The sequence below is a fragment of the Nyctibius grandis genome, chromosome 7, assembly GCF_013368605.1.
Source record: "Nyctibius grandis isolate bNycGra1 chromosome 7, bNycGra1.pri, whole genome shotgun sequence".
In the NCBI taxonomy this organism is placed as follows: Eukaryota; Metazoa; Chordata; class Aves; order Nyctibiiformes; family Nyctibiidae; genus Nyctibius; species Nyctibius grandis.
In genome coordinates this window covers 57164599-57183198 of record NC_090664.1, presented here as the reverse complement: position 1 = coordinate 57183198, position 18600 = coordinate 57164599, and the positions used below count along the sequence as shown (strand labels likewise).

General features: G+C 48.1%; 1 protein-coding gene across 1 annotated transcript in view; it reads right to left on the bottom strand.

Annotated features, from left to right (window-relative positions):
- Positions 1-18600, bottom strand: part of WNT9A (Wnt family member 9A) — a 57650-nt gene that overhangs the window by 11973 nt on the left and 27077 nt on the right. Inside the window, exons 2-3 of the mRNA XM_068405394.1 lie at positions 5554-5813; positions 1481-1743 (exon numbers count right to left, since the gene is read on the bottom strand). Of these exons, the coding sequence (XP_068261495.1) occupies positions 1481-1743; positions 5554-5813 (523 nt within the window). The remainder of the gene's footprint in view (positions 1-1480; positions 1744-5553; positions 5814-18600) is intronic.

The window sequence follows — 18600 nt, the reverse complement described above, 5'->3', positions numbered from 1 at the left end:
CTCCAGCATGAAATCACAGCCTCCACGGACCACCTTCTCCATTTTTAGTCCCATCTGCTACACAGCCAACTCCAAAGAGTTGGGACAGGCCCTCGGGAACAACCGAACACAAGGATTAAAACAGATTTCATCACCCTGCAAAGCCTGTTTAACACCCCAGAGAGCTGCAACAGGAGTTCAGAGGCACTGAGCCTTTTAATCCAGATGCAGAAAAGCTGTCAGCCAAAGCCAGACACCAGCTAAATCCAGGATATTTCTAATGCTGATCTCAAGCACTGTCTAGGAGCATCTGGTGGTGGGGAGAGGGGGAGACTTTTTGCTGGCCAGCACTCACTGGTGGCATTCTCCGATGCCTCAACTCTGTCGCGAGGAATGACATTTTATGCATACGCACAGGAACAACTGAGCTGGGATGGCGATTCCTAGAATGCACAACTGGCTAGGCTGCATTTGCCTGGGAAACTGGAGACCTAGGTCCCCCATCTCCAGCCCCAACCCTCCATCCAATCACACGGACAATAACAAGGCTTGAAGGCTATTTATAGCCTTACAGTATGTCCCCCTTGGAGGTTGGTGCAGTGAAACACTGATCCTAGGCACCTGTGCTGGCCAGTCTGAGGGATTTTCATGTTTGAGCAACTCTAGGTTAGGTACAGCCAAGCAGATTACAGGAGAAGGTGGAAAGCCCCTTCCTTTCCCTTCTCTTGCTGGGATGATCCAGCAATTGCAGACACTTTGTCCTTTACATCAGTCCCGTGGGGAGGTCCCCAGGCAGGAGGGTAAAGCAGGAGGGATGAGGGGTAAAGAGCAGAAAGCTTTCCAGCTGAGAGGAAAAGGATGGGAAAAGAAAAAAAAAGGAAAAAATAAAAAAAGAGGGACTAGACACCCAAGCACTGCCAGCTGCAAACCCAGCGGCTCTAGGCAGAGTGGAAAGCTGCCAGAAAATAAGGCTGAAGGGACTTTCAGGACTGAGGTCAGTCAGAGAGGATATCTCCACCCTGGTTACCCGCCAGGTGTTTGTCCAGCCAGTTTTAAAGAAACCTGGCTATGTTGATGCTACACTGTCCATGCTCTACTGAACTACTGCAAGAAAAGCATCCCTCAGCCTGTGTTGTGGCAGCATAAATCCCTTCCTCCTTGTCCTACCTCATGTAAGCTTGGAGAACTTGCCTTTCCATCCCTTTGCCCTCTCCTCTCTGTGGAAAGCCAGCAATCTTTCCCCCTCACCTCATGTTTTTTAGACCTGGACAGTCCTGTTTCTTTCCTTCCAGTCTCCCTCCAATGGTTTTGCCCAACTCTTCAAGCACAGTGACAAAACCAGGGCATAGTTCCACAACTGAGACCTCACCCCTCCAGCAGAAGGATCACTCCACGCATTTTGCATCCAACACTCCTGTTTCCACACCCAAATGCAGCACCTTATTGTCCCCACAAACCCCACAACAGCGTTAACCCCCACCCCAAGTGGTCTGCAACGCACCTTCATGCCCACGAGGTTATTGTGGAAGTCCACTCTGGCTCGCAGGTCCTTGTTGGGCTTCCTCCCCAGGAACTCCTTGACAAACTTGTTGCTGTATTTCAGGTTGTCGCCGCAGCCACCCCACTGCCAAGCCTCGCGGTTCTCCAGGTCGGGGGCCTCGTCGCAGGTGCAACGCTCCATCCTCCCTGCACTACACGCCTTGGCCATGGCATGCGTCAGCCCTGCGGAGGAGATGGCGTACAAGAAGGCTGTCTCCTTAAAACCTGCAGGAGAGGGGAGGAGGCAGCTTTAATTGCAGCTGGAGCAAAGGTTTAAAAAAAAAAAATGAGGAAATCATGGCAAAACCCATTGTGAGAAGAGTTTGAGCAACATCAGAGCATGCCAAGCTCTACCCAAATCACTGATGGTGGACAGGACACAGCGGAGAGCAAGAAGTCACTGATAGAGGTGGCATGAGCCAGGATTCAAGAATGCAAATGAAATCTGGCCAACTCTGTAGCTGTCATTCTGCAGACAGTCTCTGCCTGAAGACAGAAAGAGGCAAGCAAGAGCTGGACAGGTTATGGAGGTACCATCATCATGGTTCAGCAATATTGCTACCAAGAGGACACCAAACAGCAGGAACCCAGCACAGACTTCCAGTTTGACGGTTGGGGTAGAAACCATGAGGGCCTCCTTGTTCTTCCCTCTCCCCCTGAAAAAAATCACTGGGTCCCACTCAGGACGAAAGGCACCTGAGGGCTGGGAAGCACACAGTAGCCAGCCTGTCACCCAATGCACCACCTCACTCAAATGCCTCAAAAAAGCAGTTTATACATCAACCCTTTCACGCTCAACCCTTTTTTACACCTCCATGCTTACCTGCAGGGATGCAACAGCATCTGCTCCCCCCAACAGGTAAACTGAGGCCCAGAGGGACCCATGATTTCAATCCAAATTATAAAAGTCAGAAATAAAAAGCAAACATGCCAGTATTTATAGCTCCTAATTCTCTGGCTATGGAAGCCATAAACGAGTGCATATTTGAGATGCAATTCCAGAACAGCTTTGGATCTGGCTCAAGAAATCCCCCACTCAAAAATAACACAAGTGGATGGTGACAGTAGTGGATATATCTGTGAGCTGGTGTGTCAACCAAGGACATGCAGAGACACTGCCAGGTCATTTTTGGAACTGTTCCTTGGGAGGTTCACGGTAGTCCAAGCAAGATCATGGGGTGCTACCCTGGCCCACCCCCAGAGCCTGCCTTCCCAAAGCACTCCCAGGTGCGTGATACCGAACTTCAGCAGAACACAGGTGAAAAACTAGTCCAGAAGACTGAGGTTTGGTCCTCCCCTGGCGAAGCTTGAGGCTGTGTCCTCTTGTCCTATCGCTAGTTGCCTGGGAGAAGAGGCCGACTCCCACTGAGCGCAGTAGACTGAGGTAGTTGTAGACTGCAATAAGGTCACCTCTGAGCCTCCTCTTCCCCAGGCTAAACACCCCCATCTCCCTCAGCCGTTCCTCGTAGGTCAGACCCTCCAGACCCTTCACCAGCTTGGTCGCCCTCCTCTGGACTCGCTCCAACACCTCAACATCTTTCTTGAAGTGCGGGGCCCAGAACTGGACACAGGATTCAAGGTGCGGCCTCACCAGTGCCAAGTACAGAGGGACGATCACTTCCCTATCCAGAGTGGTTATGAAATCTCAGCAGAGTCAGTGCCATGTGACCACAATGCATACCAGGTTTGCCAGAAAGCCATGAGGAATGGTTAATTTGCCAGGTTCTCCCTTCCATCAATCTCTCCATCATCTTCAGCTCTATTCCTCCCACTCTCCATCACTGAAAGCTTCACAAATTCCCAGTGCCCATCAGCACGGGTATCACCTCGCACCGCAGGCAGCTCAGGTGGCTTCCAAGCAAGCCCATGTGACATTTGGCTCTGGCCAGATTTAAAGCCATCTCCCACCACGCACTATTTGATTGCACCAAGATATTTTGTAACAAGATAATGAGCTCTAAATCAATGCAGGCATTCTAACCCCCAGCGCATCGACAGCCTGCCATCCGCAGCTATCCAGTTTCAGCCATTTCCAAAATTGCTCGCGAGTATCCAGAGAGGATAACAAGTCCCTTAAACAATCCCCTGTTATTTTAAGAAACGGGCTGCATCAGCCCAAGTTGTAAACCAGCAGGCAGGCTGTTCTGATGACCAAGTGTAAAAATGGAGGGAGAAACTTTTCTTAAGTGAAATATGGAGTTTTTTGCCTTTTTTTTCTTTCCTTAAAAAGCTGTAATGGTTTTGGAGGAGAGGAAACAAGCCCACACCGACGTATTTGAATAGCTGTGTCTTAGTGGGTGATACGTGTGCCCCTTTGCCCTGGGGTACCACTTGCCGCAGCGCTGAACCAGGAACCAGCAGCTCCTGGGGAGGAGGAGAAAGATTTACAGGGCGGTGTGTTATGCCGCGGGAACAACATCTGAAGGATTTACAGCATTGGTGGAGGGCAGAGATGTTGCAGGGGCATAAAACATGGAAGAATGAGACAGCAGGCAGAGCCTCGCAACCCTCAGAGCTACCATTTATCACACGGGGTCCTGACAAGGGGTGGGGGGGTTGGTTCTTGATGGTGTTTTAAGGCAGCTCAGCATCAGGCTGCTTTGAAATACCCCTCGCTGAGGGCTGCCCACGGGGGTAGGCACATCTGAAGGAACAAGCTGTGGCCTCCAGGTGTCAGCATGAGAAAGTGCTTGGCTCTCCCAAGGCACCACTAACCCAGGGACTCCTCCGGCATGCAGGGATATTTTTAAAATGTCTTGCAGCTCTGGCTGGACCTCTTGGGTTTCATAAGGACTCTCCTTGTTTCCATCGCTGTCAGTGACAGTGCATTAGCTAAGCCCTAGCGCTTCTGAATTACTCCTTCTCGCTAATTAGCGAGGGAGGGCGCTTTGCAAACCCCTGCTCGTATATTTGAGCATGTCGGACCCTGGATTTCCAGGTCTGGCTCCATCACCAAGGGTGGGACTTGCTGGAATCACACAGAATCACAGAATTAACCAGGTTGGAAGAGACCTCTGGGATCATCAAGTCCAACTGTTGCCCTGACACCACCCTGTCAACTAGACCATGGCACTAAGTGCCATGTCCAGTCTTTTCTTAAACACCTCCAGAGATGGTGACTCCACCACCTCTGGACAGCCCACTAACAGGACAGCACAGAACAGACCCTTTTGCTTTATTTCCCTTAACAAGGCATTTTCTCAATTTCTTTCCCAAAAGACTGACATAATAAATAGGAAAAAGAAAATTAAAAAAAAAAGAGGGAACAGCTTTGAGAACTTCAACACCATCCCCTCCATCAACAGCTTAACTTCAAGCAGAAGTGAGGAGGAACCATAGCTACTGGCTACAGACACACACACAAGCATCTCCAGTCTCCAATGAGAGGAGCCATGGCCAGCAATGGGAAGCAGATAGGGGTTGCTTCACTAGTATCACAGAATCAACCAGGTTGGAAGAGACCTCTGGGATCATCGAGTCCAACCATTGCCCTGACACCACCATGTCAACTAGACCAGGGCACTAAGTGCCATGTCCAGTTTTTTCTTAAACACCTCCAGAGATGGGGACTCCACCACCTCCCTGGGCAGCCCCTTCCAATGTCTAATGACCCTTGCTGAGAAGAAATGCTTCCTAATGTCCAACCTGAACCTCCCCTGGTGAAGCTTGAGGCTGTGTCCTCTTGTCCTATCGCTAGTTGCCTGAGAGAAGAGGTCGACTCCCACTTCACTACAACCTCCCTTCAGGTAGTTGTAGACTTCAATAAGGTCACCTCTGAGCCTCCTCTTCTCCAGGCTAAAGTACCAGCACATAAACTACTCCCATATAGCACATCCGTTGCCTGCTGCCCATTTTTGTGGTTGAGCTCAGCCTGGCTTTGTCTTTACCTTCTACAAGCTCTTTTTGGACCTCCAGGGAGGTGGTGACCCACCTCTAGCAAAGGATGCGCCAGGATGACCACCCTGCAAAATGCCAGGGAAGCTGATGGGTGCAGGAGGTGCCAGCACCCCCGACCAAGACCCCCACCCCGCTCACCTCTCTTTAGCAAGCTGGCCCGGTAGCGACCCTCAAGGGTGCAGTTCCAGCGCTCAAAGCGAAACTGGTACTGGCACTCCAGCGCGCTCATGCTGATCGCCTCCATCAGAGTCTCGGCCACGCCGGGGTCCCGCCGGCACATCCTGCGCTGCTTCTTCTCCAGCTTCAGGCGGTCACAGACTTTGTAGTGGGCTTTGACGGCAGCTTCCTCCATTTCTGAGGTCAGAGGGAGGATGGTCAGGGGTTCATTCCCCGTCAGCCTGCGGAGGAACAGAGGGGCACAGCGGTGAGGACAGAGAAATACAGCCCATGGTAGAAATTGTGGCCGTGGTGGGATTGGGCTGTCCCCAACTGAGCACCCATGTGGGCTTGCCATTGCCTGGGCAAGGAGTGATTTTACAGCAAGGTTCTCTGCAGTGTGTGAAGAGCAGACTGAGGGGGGATTTTACCAACACTTACAAATACCTTAGGGGCGGGTGTCAAGAGGAGGGGACCAGACTCTTCTCAGTGGTACCCAGTGACAGGACAAGGGGCAATGGGCACAAACTGAAACATGGGAAGTTCCATCTGAATATGAGGAGGAACTTCTTTACTGTGAGGGTGCCAGAGCCCTGGCACAGGCTGCCCAGGGAGGGTGGGGAGTCTCCTTCTCTGGAAATATTCAAAACTCGCCTGGACATGACCCTGTGCAACGTGCTCTGGGTGAACCTGCTTTGGCAGGGGGTTGGACTAGACCTCCAGAGGTGCCTTCCAAACCTTAACCATTCTGTGTGCAAAAGGTAGGAGCAAGAGAAGGGTAAGAAGCAATATTTGGATTTATGTCCTCTACCAGCTCTCACAGAGCTTCTTTGGACATAAGACCTTTGTAATCTCCACCACAGGACTATGTTGAGAACTGAAATAGAGAAGAAATAATTGAAGGCGCATAACTGCATGGACTTGGGAAACTCTTGAAAAGACAAGAGCACTACAGCCACTCTCATGTGATTAAAAAAAAAAAAAAAATCGTTTTAGCACATCAAGGAGAACAGGCTTGGGAAGGGGAAGAGGGTGATTTGTCCCACCAGACCCCAGGAGACACACTGAGAAAGCACATACAGACACTGCCCTCAGCAGAAGAGATCCTTACATAAAACCCAGCGAGCCACAGCCCGAGGCTTGAGAGCAGGATACACTTTTACAGGCAATACTGCCAAAAGCTTTTACCAGGGAGAACGAGCTCAAAACCTAAAAAATGACCTGAAGAAATACGTGTCCTGTTGCCTTCTCCGAGCACAAGGTCCTTGACTTGTACAATGTGCAACAAAAGAAGCCAGCGTACTGTTCCCAGTGTCAAGTGACGAGCTGCTGGAAAAGGACCAGGCTGGCATCGGCTCCGGGGAGCAGAGAGGCTGCAGGAACATCTGCTGGGCTCATGAGTGGTTTGTTGGCTGGGCTGCCCATATCCCACTCTCCTGGCTCTGCCCTTTTCCGGCCAAGTGCCAGTCCACGCAGTCAATGGGAATCACTATGTAGGGTTTCGAAGGACCTGAAGACACATTTCCCCAGCCAAAAAAAAGGAAGAATTGCTTAAAGTCAGAAGTAAAAACATGCTGGAACATTGCAATCCTGCACAGGCAAGCACGGGGATGGGTCGCAGGCTCAGACATCCCCATCGCTGCAGGACCACTGGGGTAAAGGGGGTGGTGGGTATGGAAGGTGAGCACACACACACATACCTCTGTCACTGAATTCAGAGGGATCCTGGAAACCCTTTAAAACCCCACCTGCCCTGCAGGAGCAGAGGTTTGTTGTTTCTTTTTTTAATGAGGATTTCACAGAATCAACAGAATCAACCAGGTTGGAAGAGCCCTCTGGGATCATCGAGTCCAACCATTGCCCTGACACCACCATGTCAACTAGACCAGGGCACTAAGTGCCATGTCCAGTCTTTCCTTAAACACCTCCAGAGATGGTGACTCCACCACCTCCCTGGGCAGCCCCTTCCAATGTCTAATAACCCTTTCTGAGAAGAAAGGCTTCCTGATGTCCAACCTGAACCTCCCCTGGCGAAGCTTGAGGCTGTGTCCTCTTGTCCTATCACTAGTTGCCTGGGAGAAGAGGCCGACTCCCACTTCGCTACTTTCTCTCTAATCAGTGGGATGCATCCCACCAGAAGCACGATCCCTGAGGGCAAGCAGCTAGGATTCTTCAGCTCCCAAACCTCCTTGCACAATGGGCACAAAATCCTGACCTGAGCCACAGCCAGCAACATCCCATACAGATCAAATCATCACTAATGATTGAACATCAGAGGTCTAAAGGAGGGAGAAAAAAAATGGCTGGGTTTGGATTTTTAGGAGAACAAAGAAATGGGCAGGGAAAAGTTCTTCAGTTACCTTCAAAAGTATTAGGATTTCCAGGAAAAAAAAACTGCAATGGTAAAAAGAGTCAGAGTGATTTGTGGGAAACATGGAAAACTCTTGTAACCAGTGTAAATTTCCCCCAAAACAGGTGATTTCCCCAAATTCTGCTCCCCAACATAAACACATCCAGAAGTCCAAATAGCAAGCTCCATCTGAAGCACTGACCAATGGTAACCCTGATGTTTTTTGCTCTGTCTGGAATGGGACAGAGCGTGGACTTGGGCTCGACTGCTCCCCAAGGAGACAGGACATCACCCAGCTCTGACGCCTTGTTAACCAAAGCTCCGAGCAGGCTTGTTCTTGAGAAAGGTGGCTTGGTCTGAGCTTCACAGTAGCGAAGAAAATCTCCAGGACATTCATTCCTGGCCTTCATCAACACTTCTGCTCTGATGGTTCATTCCTGCAAGCTTTCACAGTTGGTGCAAGAGATATCCTCAGCTGGCAAAGAAGAGAGGGAGGTATAAAAGCATTTTCTACAGCTCCTCCTGCCCAGTTTACCTTTCCAACTGAGCGGGTACTGTTGAACTAAATGTTCTGGAAAATACAAGCTCCAAGTATCATGTAGCAGATTGCTATTGCAGTGAGGAGGGATACAGGAATTGATCCTACAGCCAAGATTTCTGCAGAACAATTGGTGATTTTGAACCCCTTCCCATCCTCCCCCTTAGGTGCTTGGCTTTGAGATACTTCAAAGTAGAGTTGCTGATAAGCACAGCCCGATTGCATGTATCTCCTATTAGACTCACCTAAATAAAGACAAAATAAAAAGCCCGGGACAGGGAGAAGGTAGAAAACAGGATTTGTGGTGAGCATGATGCCAGAGGACAGCCTTCCAGTAGCCACTTGGAACCAATGGATAGAAAGTCCTCAGAAACAATAGAAAATTGTCAGCAATGTCCATTTTCACTGCTCTGTGCAAAAGGCTTAGGTAGGAGTTCACCAGTTCTGATACCTGGGACATGTGGGTAACAGCCATGGCGAGCTGAGAAAGCTGGGTCAGCATGCAGATACCCACTTCACTCCTTCCTGAGAAAACAACACGAAGACAAGACACCAACACAATGTTCTTATAGGGAAGGCAGAAGAACATCTTCTTCCATCTCCTCTTTCCTGACCCAGATCTGCCCTGTCCTCACCCATTAGAGAAAAGGGGACATGAACATCCAAACTGATGAAAAACAAGCCAAGCAATGCACACACTGAACAGAGACCCGTCCATCACTGCCTGGCTTATCGCTTGGACTAATTTCACTGGCTTTCAAGCTGGTCTGACTCAGAGCAAAGCAAGCGAATTAGGAAAGCATCTCCAGAACAAGACAAGGAGTAAATTTAGGGGAAAGGGACTTTTCCTAGCCAACAAGCAATAAAGCTCTTCCAGGTGAAGATGTCCATGAGCAAAAGCAGCACACACGCATACACACATATGTTTTCCTCTCCTCGGTGCTGGATCCATGCCCATTTCAGCAGCAGGGAACCAATGCTTAGGGATATTGTTTAGTGGTGGCCTTGGCAGTGCTGGGTTAACAGTTGGACTCAATGATCTTAAAGGTCCTTTCCAACCAAAACGATTCTATGCAGCAGCCTCAGCTCTGCACACACACCCCAGCAGCCCTAGGAAGAAGGGTGAGGTGGCACTTTTCAGAGCATGGCATCCATAAGCAAGTGCAGGCAGAGCCAGTGCCCCCACCTGAAATGCTGCCTTGGAGCTGCCACTGCATGGAACCTTTATAATCCTATAAAGCCCTTTTATGCAACCTAGGCTGAGTGAGGTCCCATAAGGCAACGGTGTCAGTCGGATGCTTTCTCAGCTCCTCACAAAGACAGAGCTGTTCCTTCCAAGGAAATTTTTTGGGATGGGGGAGAAGAGGGGTTGTTTTTTTATTTTATACACACCCAGTCCACAACTGTTATGATTAAACTGCCAGCCAGCACTCTGTGCAATTGTATTAGTTTGGATCAGGAGGGCTGAGCATGAGATGAAGGTGTGTTTGTCCACTAGGAACCTGGAGAGAGACCAAAGAGCTCCTTGCACACAGCCCATGAAGCTTTAACTCTCTGGAAATTAACTCTGGCCTCTATGAATGTACAAAGTCAAGAGACTGTTTCTGCTTCAGACTTTGACCTAATCTTCTGTGCACCTTGCCTGACTTCTGCTCTGAATGGCACACTCACACTGTCCAGACCTCAGGAAGGACCTGGTTGCTCAGTGCCATACCCACCTACCTGAGAAAAACCTTTGCAACATCATTCACACTATTCTCCTTCCAGTTCAATCTGTCACTAGTCTGAAGCCAGGAAACCAGAAGGTTTATTATCAACCAACTGCAAATAACAGGACCTATCCGGTTTGCACATACACTACTGGTGGCATTCGGCTGCCATGGTTGTGAACTTCATGTCAAACGTTGCTAATTGCTTTGCTCTCCTGCAGTTCAGACTCCAACCACCCAAGCTTGGGAGAGTTCCCAAACACAGCCCCTGCCACTGCACAACTCACACCGATAGCTGCGTAGCCAAGTTTTATCTGTAGCACCATGGAATTATTGCCCTTCCAGAGAGGCAATTCAACGTGGGCCCTGCTTTCAGCTCATCTCGGAAGTCAAGAGTTTTTATTGCCTCATCAGCTCACACTTTCATCAGTGTCCCTGTATTTCCCCTTGTTTAACTGGGGATTTTCCTGATGAGAATTTGAGGGGGGTGAGACAGAAGTAAGGCGCCTGCACAGACCTGTGAGTGCACTCTCATTTTTAGCATGCTCAAGAGTTTCCTTTGCAAGTGCCACCAGAGATGCGAGCCAAGGTGAGCTGCTTTCCTGCAAAGAAACACCTCTGCTACACCCGCCTGGCATGACAGCTCTGCTGAAATATTGCATTCCTGTCCCGACACTTCCTTCTCCCCTGGGAGATTTATCTTCAGTACATCTGTACAAAGACAGAATTGATTCTGTTTTCACTTTCTACATGAATGTTTTTCCTACAGTATTGCTACTCTTCCAACTCTCTTTTCCACCACTTCTTCCCGTTTTTTAATAATTAAGAAAAGTTTCTGAAAAGTTGATAACTTGAACACTAACCTTCTTCCCTGCAATACCTAAATTAATGACTCCACAACTCAAGAGGTCAGGCTGAGTTATGCTAGACACCAGGCCTATGTTATTTTTTGCACCCCACAACCTTCAGTTGCCCTCTCTCTCCCCCACCATCACACTCCCACACTGTGAAGAAGCTTTCCTAAGTTGATCCACCCTGGTCCCCCCATCCCACAAAGGGTAATTGCTATTCTAAGTATAAGCCATCAGAAGTCCAAGAAATCTCTGAATTCCATGGTAAGTGATGAAGAGCTGCTGTTTGGAGCAAGAGTTGGCCATTGAAGAATCAACTCTCTCATTCTGCACTGTGGTGGTGGTTTTTTTTCAAGTGTTCACAGGTACAAGTGCCACCATTGTGCTCACACTAACTCAACATCCTTTGTAGGAAACTATCTGAAGATCACTCACAATGCAAAAAAAAATCCCATATCCCCTTGAGTCCTTACAAACATAAAAATAATGCAAGGTATTCTCCAAACTTCAGCAAGGATTTCTCAGCTTCTACAACATCTTGCCATCCCAACAAGTGTTAAATCCTTTCATGAAGATTGTTCTGTTCGTTATTCACTTCTAGCTCAGTCCTCCTTCAGTGTAATTTTTCCATTGTTCTACTCTGGCATTGTACAGTGACATTGTGGGGGTCAAAGAAGGTGACAGAAGGCAAAGTGTTTCTCCCAGCCTGACAAAACATAGACCATCCAGGGCTTTGCAGGACAGAGCTGAACAGTCTACACTCCACCTAGAAATTAAAAACAGCTTTGCCAAAACTCTGCCTATCCTGGCACTTTGCAAGGCTTCTGCCCCTTGTCATCATCCACAGACCCTGCCCCCTTATGCACATGCTAGTCCTTTTCCTTCAAGGTCATTCTCAACCAACTCTCTGCTTTGTGCTCAACTCTCCTTTTTGCTCTCCATGTCATTCTCCATAAACAATGATGTCTTGCTGTTGGAGACCACTAAACAACAAAATAAAAACATTTGGAAACTCAAGAAATGAATACAGCTATTCTCATCACAAGTGTGTCCCAATTGCTGTTTTGATCCTTATCTTCCTCTCGATAGCATGATACACACACCCAGAGCTTTTCTTTAGGTGGCAACCCCTCAAACGTGGGCTTCCTCCTTAGTCAAAAGTGCCCAAATCTCAATTGAAGCTTCTACTTGCAAAGAAACAAGTAACATCCCTCCCATCAGAGACCACCACAACATTACACACTTCCACCAACACATGGCAGGAACAACAGCGCCTTGCAACCTCACTGCACGCAGCTGGAAAGCGCCCGTACCCTACGCCCATTCTCCAATGGAGAGCACGTTTCACAGAGGGAAATGCCTTGAATTCCTTGGATCTGCTTCTGAGTGGTAGGAATTAGGAGAATATAGTGGAGAAAAGGTCCAGCATGGGGGAATTTCCAACCCAATCGATCCTTAGCAGGGAAGGAAGCATCAGTCTCCATCAGACTCCTGATGAAGCATGCTCAAACAGATTTTTCTTTTTTTTAGGAGACAAAGGTGCAGATTCTTGTAGGCTTCAGTCATTCAACCTTGTCTTCAATCACTCCTCTGCCTGGATAGATCTATAGAGTCGTTTCTTCTGGGTCTCTTGTCTGAGCATCTTGTGGAAGGGGATGGAGGAGTGGGCATGTAGAGATCCTGCTACACATACCTGCCAAGCTCTCAGGTCCTATCAAGAGTTACTTCCAGCATCCAGTGAAAAGAAATAACAGCTGCTTCTGGAAGTAAGAATTTGCTGTTGCAAGCCTGCAGCTCTTCCCTTTCCAACACTGCTCTCCTGAATGCTTCTAACACTCATGTTGGCCACTCTGATCCCAAGTCATCAAGCTCTTTTCATGCTCAGGTGTTACAAGAGAGATAATTTATGCCTGAGTTTCCCATTTTAGCCTTAGCTAAAAGTTCACAGAGAAGTCAGAGGACTTCTCCCAGGCTGGTGAAAGCAGCAGTCCAAGCAAGTGAAGCCCCACCAGACCAGCTGTCCTGCACTGAGAACTGGACCCCAACACCCTTACAAAGGAGTTGTCATGTCAGTTCAGAAGGGATTTTTCTGTGAACAGGGCAAGACACAGATGGTGGCCTCCCAGATACAGGATCGTTGCTGCATGTATAAATAAGCTTCCATGCAATTTCCTGCCAAAACATGCCCTCAACTTCTCCTGTACAAATTACCAAAAAAAAAAGTTTGGCACATAGTACATGAGGGCAAAATTTAGCAGCCGAAGGAAAAAATACTTCAGTGAATTAGCAGGGAATACGTGACTCAGTTCAGATGTGAAGGGCTGGAGATGTTCTCCTTATGGTGAATTCCTGCATAGGACCTGTGGAACAGCTATTTTTGCACTGTGGTGACCAGAAGCACCACAAGCAAATACTTCAAGCTGCTGCAGCATTTCCCACCCCTGCAAGGCAGAAGACCTGCATTACAGCTAATATCACTCCCTTGAAGTAAGGAAGCATTGCCTTCCCTTCTGCCTCCCTTTCCCTGGTGAGGAGGGCACAAGGAATCACAGAGAAACCCCACAGCAGAGGAAGGAATCAAACTTGGGTCTTCCAGCCCTTGGTGGTGCACCTGAACCACAAGACTGAACTACCTCTCCTCCCCCTTTCCCTCTCTCTCCTTACAACCAACTTTATTCAGGAAGTTTCCAGTCCACCAGAGCAAAAGACATTTTTATTTTAGGCAAAAATCTCAGAGTTGCAGCATTAAGATTCACCAGCATGGAAGCAACACAAGGGCAAATATCAGAACCAGCTCTCCAAGCCTTTGCAATACTCCCTTGCAATTCCTGTGGCTTGTGCTGAACAGTTCCCACCACCAAACCACCTTTAGAAAACCACTGGGTTTTTGAGGAGGGGGTGTCCAGTTTTTACAACTCAATGGCTAGTAGCTGCCCTTGGCTGGGAGGTTCTGGGCATCTTGGCCCCAAAAAGCTGCCTGCAATCTAATTCCACTGGAACAACCCATTTTGTCCATAAGCAAGCAGAGGTGGAGAAAAGAGGCGGGGAGGGGAAAGTTGTTTCCTCTCCCCTTCATCCTCAAGAATGAAATAGGAATCAGCAAGATTTACACAGGATTTTCAATCCAACTTAAAACTGCTTATTTTTATTTAAATTTTTTTTTCAGCTTAATAAATATCATTTCTTTTGGCATGGGTCTCACTAGACCGTAGGTAACGTGTAGCTGTAAGTTTTGGTGCAGGGATGCAATTAAGCGGGGAGCAACGCGATGGAAGAAGATGAAGAAATAAGCCCAGGGAAAAAAAATAAATGGTTTATCTTAACCTGTTTGTCTCTTCATGGTGTGGAGGGAAGAAAGGGAGGCTTTCAGAATATTTTCCATGATAGGATGAATTGGTGAGAGATGCACACGTTTCTATGCCCTATAGTAACACCACCTTGCATCAGGAAGACAAAACTACCATAAGGTAGGAGGGTTAGTTTGATTGTTGTGGGGTTTTCTTTTGTTTGGGGTGTATTTTTTTTTTTTTTGTGGGTTAGGGGTTTTGGGTTTTTGTTTGTTTGTTTGTTTTTCTTGTGGGGGAAGGCTTTTTTCCCTTTTTCCACACTGCTGAAAATCCTGCCATCCCAGGATCTCAGATCCCTGCTGCAGTAAAAAACAACTCTGTTCTAACCCTGGCTGGGGATGGACTAGTTCATTTTAATCTAGAATTGGGCCCAAGAGCTCTTTATGATGTAAAAAATAAGGGACATTTCTAGATCACACTTATGGAAAATATACATAACCATCCATCCCCAACCCTTGCTTTTGAAATGTTTCTGGTGAGGTTGAGGACCAAAAGACCACAGATGTAATGGATCACACAAAGGAACACAACAAAAGAACTTATACCAGATTTTAGAGACAGCAGACCAAAGGAAACAGGCCAGGTGCTCAATGGCACAATTTTCTTGCAACGAAGAGTTGAGCCATATGCAAACTTTATTACACCTGCTCCTACCATGAAGCCTAAATTCCTAAAAGTCATAAAGTCATCTGCAATATAAACCTGTAGCAATAGTTTTGTTTTTCTATTCCAAGTAAAGCAAATCCAACCCCATGGTCTTTCTCAGTAGCTTTCCTTCTCTGGTGAGGGTTGCACATAGCAATGGATATTTAACATTTGAAATCTAAACAAATAAAAAAAACTAACAAAAATATGTTTGTTCATTGTGCTTTTCGCACTGGTGCTGCCTTATGTTTATTCCAGCAGATTTACAAAGGCAGCATCAGAAAACATCAAACATGGGGTAAAGGCACTCCATCACAAGGGCAGCTCCAGTTCCCAAAACACCTCCCGTCCATCCTTCTGGCTCTCTACAGCTCAAGCTCCTGACATGAAGCCTAATGAAGCCCTGCAGATCTGCCCAGGGCTGGGGGTTCCACAGGGAGCACTTTACTCAGGGCAATGCAGGGATCAGACCTGCTCACTCAGGCTAGGCACAGCATTAAAAAAAAAATAATAATAAATGCTAGACACTCCGAGAACGGAGCCTTTCTTCCAAACAGCGCATCATTAAACTGCAAGGCTCATTGCCACCGGATGTTGTGAAGCCCAAAACTATGAATAGATTCCAAAAGGGATTAGACAAATTTAGCAAAGGGAGGTTCACCCAGGTGGGTGATGAAACATGAGGGCTTGAATGCAGCCCCTGGCTCAGGAAGCCTCTAAACCCCTGGACTGCCACGAGCAAGCAGGACATGCCAGGAGACACATCACTTGTCCCATTTCTCCTTGGCTTCTCTTCTTTCTGGGGTTGTTTAGCCTGGAGAAGAGGAGGCTCAGAGGTGACCTTATTGCAGTCTACAGCTACCTGAAGGGAGGTTGTAGTGAAGTGGGAGTCGGCCTCTTCTCCCAGGCAACTAGCAACAGGACAAGAGGACACAGCCTCAAGCTTCGCCAGGGGAGGTTCAGGTTGGACATCAGGAAGCATTTCTTCTCAGCAAGGGTCATTAGACATTGGAAGGTGGTGGAGTCACCATCTCTGGAGGTGTTTAAGAAAAGACTGGACATGGCACTTAGTGCCATGGTCTAGTTGGCATGGTGGCATCAGGGCAACGGTTGGACTCTATGATCCCAGAGGTGTCTTCCAACCTGGTTGATTCTGTGATTCTGTGAAATGTCCATGCCTGAAGAAACCTTTGATTCGACCTCGTATGGCAGTTATGTTCTCAGCACCAAGACAGGTGCCTGCAAGATGCACTGCAAGACCTTGCTTCAGCTGCAGCATTTAACCCTCCTACACTCTCCAACCCTTTGGACGACAGCAAGAACCGACCCAGCGGTGTTGAGCACACGCCACATACCAACACACTGCAACACCAACTTGATGGATTCACACATCCAAAGCACCTCGCTCTTTCCTCAGAGAAGCTATTGCTGTCACGCTCGCTTTTGGCAACCCCACCTCCGCGGTCCCAGCAGCAATCATCCCCAGCAAGCCTCCCACCCACGGCAGCCCCCGGCACGCCGGGCCGTGGGCATGCCTCACACAGCTCCAGCGACAGCGCAGCCAGCCATGTGTTAGTGTCAGTCTCTCCCACCCGCCCCAGCCAGGGAACGCATCTGACTTTGTGATGAATCGCCCATTTGTCTCCCTAACACCTCAGCCAGCCCTTTTGTTAAGCCTTTATCTCCCAAATTTAACAGCTCCGCAGCGCACACCATGCAGCAGGACTTGGCCTCTTCCTTTCCCTCCTCCCCATCCCGTCTGTGGGATAAATCGTGCTGTCCCTCCTGAACACTGCCTGGTCTGTTCTCAGCAGATGCTGCAGTTACAGAGCTGCCCTTGCCCAGACCACAGAGATTGGCAGCCAGGGAAGAAACTCCTTGTAGCCAACACAGCAGCTTCCCTCGCTGCCTGGAGATACCCCTATGCACACATACACTCAAGTACCAGAGCAGCTAAAGAGAAAATAAAGGTTACTCTCCAGACAACACAAATCTCAGAAGCTGGAAGTTTAAAATTGAGGGAAATAATGAATGCAAAGAGCTCCTTGCATTTGTTGGGACAGAAAAACAACTGGAGAATGAGCTTCTTCCTCCTTCCCGAGCCCCAGCTTTTATACTGAGGACCTGGACGTCCCAGCTGGAAGCTGAGACTGGCTCCTAGTCAACTTCTGGATAAATGACAACTTCTAGAAACAAGCATGCAGATTCAGGCAGAAGGGGGTTTTCACCCCCCCTCCCCACAAAACATTTTACCCAGCCCCTATTATATATCGCACGGAGGTCAGCTCGTGGAGTATTTAGATGGTTGGGCGGTTTGACACATCATCTGATCTATTTTGGGAGCAGTTTACAGCTCTGCAATTCCTCCCCTGCACAGCAGCGATAGCTTTTCCACTCTAATGTCATATTATCCTCATGGCAGGTTTAAAAACTAAACAGGTGAAAAAACAAACTTTCTGGGCACTGGAGAGAGCAGAATGCATGAGAGACATTATGGTGATGGGATGGTAGAAGTTTATCCTCGTTCTGAGCCCCAACAGAGACTGTAGGATGAACTGTGAACATAGAGGCTGGTGCCTTACAAAACTCAACAGGATACTCAAAGGCTCTTGCATAGAGGTCATCCCATGACTAAAGGTGTCTCATTAATGTCTTTCTGAAGGAGCTTTGTAGTCCTGAGGTTTTGCAAGCCTCAGATGAAACTTCAATGGTCAGATCTCCAGCTAAGCAAACTAGCTCTGGCCAAGGTTTCAAACTCATCAGATAAGGATAAACCACCAGTACAGGAGACTATGTTCTTGTTGATGTATCCTAGAACAGGTTCCCATGAAGCCAACCAACATGACAAACCTTACTGTCTTCTGCTCTAGATGCAAGGGCACTGCATGGTCCTTCCTTCACTGACATCCATTAAACAACATTGCTTTCTTCCCCTTGATGTCCCCCAGTACCCCAAAACACCACTCCTCCACACCACAATTTGTCCCAGGAAGAGGGAAAGAACAATGTGAACATCTGCCATCAATCTCCTGATGTCCATTCACCACCATCAAGAAAGGCCCAGGTGCCACACTGTTATAGGAATGGTGCAATCCTTCCTCAAATGATTTAATCCATGCACAGTTCTGTGGAAGAGAAGCAGATGCTGTAACAGTGGCTAATCACAGGTGATGAATAAACTGATATTGGTAGCCAAGATGTCTTTAACAGACCTGTACTGCTGCCAGGACCCTTGCTTACATTTTGAAGGTGACTGGACTACAGAATATCAGCAAGGACCTCAGCCAGACCTACCTTTGCCAACACTTCAGGCGAATACCCTCAGAATACTTGGTGACTTCAGCACGTACATCTTTTTTATGATGCTATATAGAGACTATACAAAGAGTCATATTAACCAAAATATTATAGCCCAGGGAGAGCTAAAGCTTTTTCATGAGTGCTGCTGAGCAGATGGGACTTCATATCATCCATCTTCAAGGCAATGCATTTGTGCTCAGTAATTTAGTCTACAACTACCTGAAGGGAGGTTGTAGTGAAGTGGGAGTCAGCCTCTTCTCCCAGGCAACTAGCGATAGGACAAGAGGAC